At 46.0% G+C, this 9,932-nt stretch overlaps 5 protein-coding genes across 7 annotated transcripts; 3 read left to right on the forward strand and 2 right to left on the reverse strand.

The window, feature by feature from the left end:
• The first annotated feature begins 1,799 nt into the window (after positions 1-1,799).
• On the forward strand, positions 1,800-2,467 carry LOC115764770. Of its 2 annotated transcripts, none has more exons than XM_030708008.1 (3): positions 1,800-1,989; positions 2,032-2,268; positions 2,323-2,467. In XM_030708008.1, the coding sequence occupies exons 1-3, from the start codon at positions 1,978-1,980 to the stop codon at positions 2,455-2,457; spliced, it is 384 nt and encodes a 127-aa protein (XP_030563868.1). In that variant the 5' UTR covers positions 1,800-1,977; the 3' UTR covers positions 2,458-2,467. The 2 variants fall into 2 exon arrangements, with proteins under 2 accessions (XP_030563868.1, XP_030563869.1); XM_030708009.1 differs by having other exon boundaries at positions 2,044-2,268.
• LOC115764769 (protein AAR2 homolog) lies at positions 2,386-3,734 on the reverse strand. Its single transcript, XM_030708007.1, has 2 exons — positions 2,532-3,734; positions 2,386-2,467 (listed from the first exon to the last, which is right to left on the reverse strand). The coding sequence occupies exon 1, from the start codon at positions 3,669-3,671 to the stop codon at positions 2,538-2,540; it is 1,134 nt and encodes a 377-aa protein (XP_030563867.1). The 5' UTR covers positions 3,672-3,734; the 3' UTR covers positions 2,386-2,467; positions 2,532-2,537.
• A 554-nt stretch (positions 3,735-4,288) lies between these two features.
• LOC115764688 (DNA-directed RNA polymerase II subunit Rpb4) lies at positions 4,289-6,921 on the reverse strand. Of its 2 annotated transcripts, none has more exons than XM_030707878.1 (3): positions 4,822-4,892; positions 4,569-4,749; positions 4,289-4,502 (listed from the first exon to the last, which is right to left on the reverse strand). In XM_030707878.1, exons 2-3 carry the CDS (start codon positions 4,706-4,708, stop codon positions 4,328-4,330), a joined length of 315 nt encoding a protein of 104 aa, XP_030563738.1. In that variant the 5' UTR covers positions 4,709-4,749; positions 4,822-4,892; the 3' UTR covers positions 4,289-4,327. The 2 variants fall into 2 exon arrangements, with proteins under 2 accessions (XP_030563738.1, XP_030563737.1); XM_030707877.1 differs by lacking the exon at positions 4,822-4,892 and adding an exon at positions 6,768-6,921 and having other exon boundaries at positions 4,293-4,502.
• A 109-nt stretch (positions 6,922-7,030) lies between these two features.
• On the forward strand, positions 7,031-7,779 carry LOC115764687. The gene is made up of 2 exons (XM_030707876.1): positions 7,031-7,356; positions 7,414-7,779. Exons 1-2 carry the CDS (start codon positions 7,145-7,147, stop codon positions 7,769-7,771), a joined length of 570 nt encoding a protein of 189 aa, XP_030563736.1. The 5' UTR covers positions 7,031-7,144; the 3' UTR covers positions 7,772-7,779.
• On the forward strand, positions 7,759-9,219 carry LOC115764686 (trimethylguanosine synthase). Its single transcript, XM_030707875.1, has one exon. It carries the CDS (start codon positions 7,773-7,775, stop codon positions 9,171-9,173), a length of 1,401 nt encoding a protein of 466 aa, XP_030563735.1. The 5' UTR covers positions 7,759-7,772; the 3' UTR covers positions 9,174-9,219.
• The last annotated feature ends 713 nt before the right edge of the window (positions 9,220-9,932 follow it).

Genomic DNA, 9,932 nt, shown 5'->3' on the forward strand with positions numbered 1-9,932 from the left:
TTTGTTTAACGTTTTTTAATTCACTTCGCCACAAACATTTCATATATATATATATATATATATATATAAATAAATATATATATAATTATTAAAAAGAAAAGTATTTGTAGTTGCTAAAAACAAATGGTACACATATATATAAATATATATTGTATACATCTTAGTATATATACATTCGTATGTATGTACTTGTATATTTTCTATGCCTACCACTTATGTAATTTGTAGAGATTTCCGAATTTTTCCAAGTGAAAACCAACCCCAAAAACCAAACGGCGACAAAATATTTGCATTTAACCGTCAACAATTTTATTTAGCTAAATATGAAAAAACCCCAAAAACATTTAAAAGTTTATGTGTTCCCCCCCCTTTGTTGCTGCGTACCAGGCGAACAAATTGATTAACCAATTGGAACAGCCTTTTTTTTCGAACACGATGCTTTTCGAAGACTTTCCGCTTGTATTTTCCGCCAATGAGAAGCCTCTGAGCCGAAATTGTATATGTATGTACACACACACGTACGCATGTATGTATGTATTTATATTTGTGCAAAGGCAGATGTGAAAAGCCGAGCAGAAAGTTCACGAAGCATTTGGCAGCAGCAAATACATAATTATTAACGAAAAACACGGTTCTTAAAGGCAACAACAACAAAATCAACAGCTAAACTGACATTCGTATTCATTTCAAATAAAAATATTAAAAAAAAAAGAAATTGAGCATAAATTATTGAAAGTTTCTTAGTATTGTAGAAGCGTAGAAATACTGGGATTACAAATAATTTATAGTAAATGTGGGCATTACTAATATAAAAAAAATACGATATTCAAAAGAAACACATAAATCTGATAAGAATTCATAAAAGTCATACATTCTATTTAAGGAGCTTTTACATGCGTTTGGCTGGAAGGCTGGAATATAACTGCATTCTATTTGAGGTACCTTAAAACGACTGCTCTTCGAATTCTACTTAATCTCTTATACTTTTATACTTATACTCGTAGAAGTCTAACGGCTTATACACCAGCATGCAGTTCAAATAAAGACCCGCATTTACTGGAAATCTGAATCATTGCACTGAGTAGTAAAAAGTGCAATGTTTGCAATTTGGGAATCTACGTTCAAGCTTTCTAGGGTATTCTTAAGTTGGGAAATCAATCTCAATCAAATGATTTCGAGTGCTTACTTCCTGCTCCATTAATATTTCCGAGTTTGGTAAAATGTTTCTAAGAAAAGCAAAAAGTTAGTACGCTGTAGTCGAGTGTGCTCGACTACAAAATTCCCTGTAACCCTTTAGTCAACGCTTTGAATTCTTCAAATCTTATTCTAGAATGATTGTGCAGATACTTATAGATATATTACTCCTGGCACAAACTATTGGGAAATCAAAGTCAGCTCTTCATAAAACTTAAAAGGCATAAATTGAGCTCTTTCAATTTATTGGGACAGGAGTGGAGGCAACCAAAGACCAAAATGTTCTAGTTTAGACTCTTATAGACCCTAAATACAAAAATTGATTTAACGTTTTTGAGGTTAACTAAAAAAAATAATTCGATTTCTATTGATATTTCGAAATTGCAACGAGATAGCGAAAAAATATAGGGGAATATATATTTCAAATTTTAAATCTAAATTTTATACATTTCCCAGATCGATTGGATCCAGACGATCCTTCTTTTCTTCCTTCTTTTTAATAGCTTTGCAGAAAATTAATAGACCCATTTAAATTGAGTGGCAACAAATTGCGTGACAAAACTAAAATACCCGCTGTACATAAGGGCACAATTTGGAAACGTGGATCAATATTGGACACTTGTCGGAGACACCACAGCTCGAAGTGTCCGTGTCCACTTCAGCTCAATGCCAAAGCCAGGCGGCATTGATTCGAGCAGAAGCAGCAGCAGCAGAACTAGGTCTAGGGGCCATTGTTTGGGTTATGCACAGCCGAGCCGAGCCGACCTTGCCAGGCACATATAGATGACAAAAGAGGTGGGCATACAAATGCTTACATATCTATATTTAAAAATCTAGGTAAATTGGCAGACAGCAGTTGAAAGTGGACAAGCCGAAAGGCGTAACGATTTATTTGCAAAAAGTCGCTGGGCTGGAGGAGACGACGACAACTTGGACAGAATGTCGCTGCAATTGCAAATTGAGAAGCTCAAAGGTCTGGACAATTACAAAGCGTGGTCGATGACAGTGCGCGCCTATCTGGAGTCCGAGGATCTGTGGAGCGTCGTCGAGAATGGACCCGAGAATAACGAAGAGGTACAAATTTAGCCCGATGCATTTGGTGTCCACATTAAGGTTTGCACTTTGCAGTCCCTGCTGAAGGATAAGCGTGCCAAGTTCCTGATACTCTGTCTGATTGAAACGAAGCTGTGCCAGTTTATGGTCAGCATACGCACCGCCAGGGATCTGTGGAACTATCTGCGCACCCAGCATTCGCTGCGCTGAGGCCATTTCCCTGCGAACCGAAATAGACATCAATAAAGAACCTAGCAGAAAATGATATGATAAGCTTTGCTTACTTGGCCTTACTGTGCCAGCTCTATGATCACCGGCTGCTCCTCGGGATCCTCGTCGAGTAGCCCTTCGAAGTGCCAGCCCAGCTCCTTGGCCAGTCGCTTCATCAGACGCTCCGCATTCACCATGAGACCGCCAGCGTAGAGATTTACCAAGAGCTCGCGCACATCCTTGTAGACTGTGTTGTGCGTGGTGGGCGCCATCAGCTCCTCGGGCAGATGGGGCAGCTGGTGGGCCAGCACTTCACTGTACTTCATAAAGGCCAGCTTGTGCTTGCCCACGGCTGTCTCCGAGTGGGCCAGCAGGGCGAGCAGCTTGCGCCAGTGATCCAAGGACTCCACCGAATAGCCAACCAAAAAGAAGACAAATGCCAGTTGCAGTTCCTCAATGAGCGCATCCGGCTTGTTGCCAAAGCTCTCGAATAGCCTATCCACAGCTGCTATGCAGTCCATGGCATGACGTGACACATCCGCCGGCAGTGCATCCTGTGGCACACGCGCAGGCACCACACAGAAACGCGGCGCTGTGCCCTCCACGGGCTTCAGATGAGGCAGCATATCGCTTTCGTCCAACAGCAGTTTGGCAGCTGTGTTGCGTCTGCTGATGCTGTCGGCGCCGCCGCGTGGCCTGTCCGCATCCGTGCAGGATTGCAGCTCAATGTTGGTACGGATTGTGCCCAGCTCCGGCTGGCAGCGTTTTACACACGGTTCGGTAACGCTGCCCGTCAGATCCTTCCACTGGCACACGTAGCGATAATCGTAGGGCGCCAGCACGCGCTCCAGTTGCGCCAGATTCTTGCGTATGCGCTCACGCTCCAGCTCCGGATCCGCTGTCTGGCGTGGACGCAGCTCCTCCAGCTCATTGTCCCATTCGCGCACGAGTATCTCGTTGGGCTGGAAGAAATGCACGAAGCCAACACGTGGCGCCGTATCGCCATAGGGGCCGCGCGAAGCGCACCACACATAATGCACGCCAGGTGGTATCATCTTGACGCCGCGAAAATCCGGCCCTATCGTATAGGCGCACAAGTCAATGCCGAACTCTGTGCCCACCGGAACGCCAGCTATGGCCAAAACGGCGCCGTCTGCGAGCAGCCGTAACGCCAGTTCCGGATCCATTTGCATGCTGGAGTTATCTTTGTTCATGTTGCGTACTTTGCGTCCACTTTGTTGTACAGCGGCACTTGCTTCAGCTAATCGTGTTTACATTCATTTCTGTTGTTGTTCATTACGGAACAAGCTCAATTGAACTGAGTTTCGGCTGATTCAAATGAATAATGCGCTAACAAATAACTAACTATTTTCTATCTTTTGCGTTCATTTATTTACTTTTATGTTGTTAAAAATGCATTTAGTTATGTTTTTAGTAAATAACAAACGGAAATAAATACATTTTATCTCGGCTTGCGCATTGCAAAAGTTCCGAGTCGGAACTTTCAACTAGTTCGATAGACCAAAATAATCGGAAACTGTGTGCTGAGTCCAAAAGAACCAAACTCTCCATGTTGATCTCATGACCATTAACGGATGCTATAACTTATTCATGTTGCCCAGATCCTTCGGCTATAGGACCTCCTTCATTTGCTAGACAACTGGGCTATTCAAATTTATATATAAAAAAATTAAATAGCTACTAGGGAACATGTGTCCCTTGGAGCAGTTAAAACTCGTAGGTCGCGGAAAGTCTGCCCGGAGCAGATATTAGTTACAATACATAAGCCATAGGTAACATTATCGTATTATACCTAAAACTAAGTTTTTATATATTTTAAATAATTCTTTTTCTACAAAACTTAGCGAAATTAGTATTGCAAGCTGCGTTTGGTGCCGATATCGTCAAGTATTTGGCGCAGCTCCTCATCCTCAAAGCGACCTTCCAGTGAGGGTATCAATGCCTTGGCCTCCTCCGGCGCCTCCGGGCACAGATTGCCCAGCGCGGCCAGCTCGAACTTGTGCAGTTTCTTTTGCATAAGCAAACTGGGAGTTAATAAAATAAAATATTAGAACAGATGCTTCCTTTTAAGACAGGTGTTTGGTGTTTACCTGCGCACGGACATAATGGTCTCTTTGTTCTTGAACTTGCGGAAACTGTCTGTGTATGCGTAGGTTTTCATAAAGACCTCTGAGAACTCCTGTTCCTCGTCGGCGGATTCGTTTTGGCGCTTGCGATGATCGAGCAGCATGTGCACCTCCGATATGAGCAGCGTTTCGGCATTTTCGAACTCTGCAAAACAACCAGATGGAGCTCATGAGCATACATGATATACAAAATATTTAATTTGCTTTTGCAATTTACAAGTGAAACGAAAAGTAATGCTAGGAAAACTCCTAGCCAAAAGAATGCGGTCGTATGTGGCCATTTTCCACCAAGAAATCATAAATCTGTCGCGTTTTGTTCACATCGATCTTAATCAGCCGCCGTGCATCGCCTAGCCGCAGATGACCCAGCTTGGCCTGCTCGGCAATCAGTTGATTTTTATACTCCAAATAGGCCTGCGGTATCAGACGTGCCACGCTACAAAGATTACGTTCTCCAGGATCCAGCTTGGAGTAACCGGGCAGATCTGCAAGAAAAATTGTTGCTGTTAATGCTAATTTCTAGAATAATAGACCTAAAGCCTGCCTGTTAGGATTATGATAAATATATGCAGATTATCGCAGACAAGATCCCGTTCCCATAATTCAATGTCCATCATATGGAGGACATTCAGGTATGTATAGTGATATATTCATTTTCTATGCTTTGTTCCCTTGTTTTTGCTTACCCGAAATTTCCATGGGACTCGCCTTGCGCCGCGGATACAACATATATACCCTGGAGCTGCTGCCCTGTGGCAGCTGGCCCGCATTTTGATTGTTTTCGTAATGATGCACCAATTGTTGCCAGTCGTTGACATCGTTTTGCCGTTGTCGCGCATAATCTCGCTGTGCCTGCTGGCGCTGCTTGTAGAGGCGCGTATAAAGTCCGCCGCCGTAGAGTGTGCGTACACCATGCTGGCGTATGTCATGGAGCCAATGGAGACGATTCTGTAGTTGGCGAAAGTAGCTCAACGACTCCACCAGCAGGTCAAACTCGGTGGGCTCGCAAACTTGCATTAGGGCGAGGAAGCGCATGCAGCTGGCATCGCTGCGGAACGCACTCACATACTTGGATATCCAGCTGACCGTGCGATTGGGCATGATGAGGCCATGATCGCGCATAACTTTGTAGCGTCGCTGGCGTTCTCTACAAATAGATTGACAGTTGAATAAAGTCGATTGTAAATGTTGGACAGGGTCAAAGGCACCTCAGGCGATTGTTATAGGCACGGACAAGTGCGCACTGCAGCTCGTCGACAAGTTCCTTGTCGGGTGATTCATTTTCAGGCTCATCATCAGCGCCAACACGTTGCTGATCCACCATTATGGACAGCAGACCCTCCGCAGAAGCATCGTAGGGCGTGTCAAAGTCGCCACGGGCACAGCGATAGCCTGCATTCAGCTTAAACTGCATAGAAGCAATGTCATCGTGGCGGGGCGGCTCGAGGGATCTCATTTTGAACACATATGGCATACGCTCAGGCAGGTAACAGTTTTGGGTATGCTGCAAACCCAACAGCCGTTCAAAGATGCCACCAAAGTAACAATCGTGATAGTGCCTCCGTATCTCCTCGGGCTTATGCCGCCGCTCAAGGGCATCCGCGATAGCATCCCAGTTGCCGTAGCCGTGCGTGCGCAGAGCGTGCAACAGTGTGCGTTCATCCCGTGCCGACCAGCCGGGCTCGGTGGAAAACACCTGAATATCATCCCGTACTATAATATAGGCATGGCAGTTGCGATGGGCGCCAATTTGGCGACCTCGTGCAAAGCACTGCAAGCAGACCAAGACATCAAGGCACTCGGAGCACTTGATGTACGGTTCTATAAGGCTACAACGGCAAGTCGCACAAGTGGGCCCGCATGGGTGCCTTGTCGTGGGAGCACTATTGTCCACGCTGGAAGCTATTTCCTCTAATCTCTTGTGGAATGCCTGGGCATTAAAAAAGACTGTTGTACGCTTTGTTTTTTGATCAGTGCGTGCGCGGGCAAATTTTGCTGTGGAGCGCTGAACCTGTTGTGTGCTAGGCTTTGCTGCAAAGAGGTAATTGAATGTGTTATGGTAAACATGCGGTGCCATGTGGGGCTCCCGTAAAACTCTTTTTCGCTTCACTTGTAAGTTGCATTTGTGGCAATTGAAGAATTTGTTGTTGTTATTATTGTTACCTTTGGGAAACTGCAAGTCCGCGGCATCTTCATCCACCATATCGACTGGGTTCATGAACGACATGCTGGCTTACTTTGCTTTTTGTGTTGTGCTTTAATATACTAAACAATTTCTCAACAGATTGGATTTGTTTTCTCGCAATGCCGCTTTTTTAATGAACCAGGGATGGCGAAAATGACGCTTGTGCTCGTAAACGACGTATTTTAGTATTTGAGCGACCTGCAACACTGGCACTGTTAAATATTCGATTTAGTGACTGCAGCTGTAAAATACTCGTGGTAATTTACATCTATATTACAACACTGGCTGCAATTGGCGGCGCATATTTCTGTTTTTAGTCGCATATTGTTATATTATTATTATTGTTGGGCGAGTTATGAGTGACGTTGATATTACCGAATCTATCAACGATCCAGCTGAGCATTTTCCCAAATACTGTGATTTCTTTAAACATCTCCTAGTCGAGGAGTTGGTGCTGGAGCCCGATTACCGGCAGATTCACTACGGAAAGTGCGCCGTAATTGGACGCTTGTGCGCAATTCCTGATTACTTTAAGCTAGAAAGCGTGACCGTGCCTCACCTGCCCAGGTAACTAGCAGCGCTAACTTCTGTTTCCAGACTTAACCAGCAGCTCTTTCCTTGTAGTGACTACAGGCTGCCCACTGGAGCGGTTTCCCTGCTCCTCCTGAACTTCACGTACGACAGCCCAGGCGTGGAAAGCCTGGCGCATGGTGGCTACTGCATTGTGCGCGGCGAGGTTGTGCTATGCAACGTACAGAAGCCGAACAGTCCTACGTTGACCACACGGGGCTTGCACGAGCAATTGCTGCAACTGGGCGATAACGAGAAGCTGAGGTCTGCCCTTTTGGAAAAGGTCCAGCAGACTCACAGGCCTGCGCTCAGCGTGTGGCACACGAACCGCATTGACCAGGCCGAGGAGCTCATTCAACGCCGGCTAGAGATTCGACTGCTGTGCAAGGACAATATCAGTAGGGGCCAATGAGATGAACTCGCATTATTTGAGCACATCCCGCAGCAATCCTCAGTTTTATACATTCTCGCAGCGCTTTGAGCGAGGCGCAAGCTGTGATAGCTGCTGCAGCTTAGATCCGCAGTGGAAGGAGCAGGTTCAACAAGCAGCCTGGCTGGATTTCTGGCAACGTGAAGGGCACGACTTTCTCGAGCAGAAGTGGCATGAACAGCACCCGGAATACAAGCTGGAAATTGAGTTAGCCACGCCCGAGGAGCGCACAGCTTGGCAAGAGCTGTGGGAGCGGCACGCCTGCGATCAAAGCGCTCACTTCTGGCACATATTCAGCTGTGTCTGCGAGAACTACCAAAGGGACCTGTCCAATGGATTGCAAGGCGTTGAGCAAACGTTTGACGAGTTAAGTGATAATTTGTCGCATTTAGATATTCAGCAAAGCGAGGACAGTGCAGTAAGTGCTGAAAGCGGCGGCGAGGAGGAGCAATATCTTACCGCCAACGACGAACCCGAGTTACTGGACGAGGAGCAGCAGCTGCGGCTGCTCGGCCTGCCCACGTCTTTTGGTGTGCGAGTTGTCAGAAAGCGACGCAAGCCAAGACAGCGGCCTGCCAGCGAATCCGAGAGTGATACCGATCCAAATTTGGTAATCATGCCTAAGGACGAGGTTAAGGACGAGCTGCTGCATGGCGTACAATCGCGCGTAATTAAGAAAAAGAAAAAGAAGAAGCCACAGAAGAACTCGAATATCCCAGAGTTTATGCGGGATGACATTTTGTTGCGTAAATACTGGTTCAGGCGCTTTTCGCTCTTTTCTCGCTTCGATCAGGGCATACTGTTGGATCGGGAGAGCTGGTTCTCCGTCACCCCGGAGAAGATTGCCAAGCAGACGGCGCGGCGTCTGGCCGGCGATGTGGTTGTGGACGCCTTTTGCGGCTGCGGCGGCAATGCCATACAATTCGCCAACACCTGCAGCCGCGTGATTGCCATCGACATTGATGCAAACAAATTAGCCATGGCAAAGCAGAATGCTTTCATATACGGCGTGGCGCACAAGATTGAGTTTGTGCACGCGGACTTTTTGCAGTTTGCCAACAGCACACGGCTGCGACCCGACGTTGTGTTCCTCAGCCCGCCCTGGGGTGGGCCCGATTATCTAAAACAAGCCACATTCGACATTGAACAGCATCTGCTGCCGCTGGGCGCCAGCCAGTTGATGCAGCACGCGCGTCGTCTAACTGAGAATATTGGCTTCTTTTTGCCACGCAACTCGAACATACAACAGGTGATTGCACTCTCGCACCTAGGTGAGCAGTGCGAGGTGGAGCACAATTATCTGGACACGCGTCTGGTGGCAATAACAGCCTACTACGGCGGGAGCCTAGTGAAGAGTTCACGGGCTGAGGATAATGAGGACTAATTTTAAGCATAAACTGCGAGTTGATTTATTAACACACTTCATTTCAGTTTAAGTTGAATATGTTACTTATTTACTTTTAAATGTTACTTGCGGACTCTGAAAGTCTGGCATTCGTTATTATTTTTATTTAATTTTAAGTTAAGTTTAATTATGGAAATGTTATGTAAGCCCATTTATAGCATATATTGTCATTAGGTTTGTTGCATTTGCAACGAGCTTAAGTCCAGCTGTAACCGCATTGATAACAACTTGACTAATGAACAAAGTCCGTACCCTTTTTGCCAAATCCCGCCGTATTTGTGATGCACGCCCGAACAGTAGTTGCCAAGTCACCGGGCAAAGCGTAAGCATTCCATCCAATTTAGACAGCTTAAAATCTTGTTGTCCTGTGCGTTGCCAGTTTGCGTACCTATGCGGTAAAGTTTGCACTGCACTGACCAATGGTCATAGCCGTAACGTGCCTCTCATCCTGCCTGCAACGCATTGCGACTTTTAATTAAAACGCAAACGAAACAAAACGAGCGTCAATTATTAAGAACTTTGTAAAAAGTACTCTAAGCCTGGCAACCGGGCGGGGCAATTAACATGTTCATGTCACAAAAGTTGCCCATAAATTCCGGCGTAGACCAGATAACAAACGCCAGCAACCCCTTTCGTTGTTAACAACATACTTACATCCTTGTCCTCGCCCTCGTCCTCGTCCTGAAGAGTGGGGTTGGATGGGTTTCGGGTGTAATTGCGGAATTTATGGCGCTGGCA

The sequence above is a fragment of the Drosophila novamexicana genome, unplaced genomic scaffold (assembly GCF_003285875.2).
Source record: "Drosophila novamexicana strain 15010-1031.04,08,12 unplaced genomic scaffold, DnovRS2.1 tig00000870-arrow-arrow-pilon, whole genome shotgun sequence".
Taxonomy (NCBI): domain Eukaryota; kingdom Metazoa; phylum Arthropoda; class Insecta; order Diptera; family Drosophilidae; genus Drosophila; species Drosophila novamexicana.

What these genes read in the sequence shown, in the direction of transcription:
- LOC115764770 (XM_030708008.1), top strand. An exon ending in GACCCGAGAATAACGAAGAG is followed by an intron (nt 2,269 to 2,322) that starts GTACAAATTTAG and finishes TGCACTTTGCAG; the next exon opens with TCCCTGCTGAAGGATAAGCG.
- LOC115764687 (XM_030707876.1), top strand. Translation starts at nt 7,145, where the DNA reads ATGAGTGACGTTGATATTACCGAATCTATCAACGATCCAGCTGAGCAT. An exon ending in ACCGTGCCTCACCTGCCCAG is followed by an intron (nt 7,357 to 7,413) that starts GTAACTAGCAGC and finishes CTTTCCTTGTAG; the next exon opens with TGACTACAGGCTGCCCACTG.
- LOC115764688 (XM_030707877.1), bottom strand. Translation starts at nt 6,831, where the DNA reads ATGTCGTTCATGAACCCAGTCGATATGGTGGATGAAGATGCCGCGGAC. An exon ending in GGACTTGCAGTTTCCCAAAG is followed by an intron (nt 4,750 to 6,767) that starts GTAACAATAATA and finishes GTTGTTTTGCAG; the next exon opens with AGTTCGAAAATGCCGAAACG. An exon ending in ACCATTATGTCCGTGCGCAG is followed by an intron (nt 4,503 to 4,568) that starts GTAAACACCAAA and finishes ATTAACTCCCAG; the next exon opens with TTTGCTTATGCAAAAGAAAC.
- LOC115764686 (XM_030707875.1), top strand. Translation starts at nt 7,773, where the DNA reads ATGAACTCGCATTATTTGAGCACATCCCGCAGCAATCCTCAGTTTTAT.
- LOC115764769 (XM_030708007.1), bottom strand. Translation starts at nt 3,671, where the DNA reads ATGAACAAAGATAACTCCAGCATGCAAATGGATCCGGAACTGGCGTTA.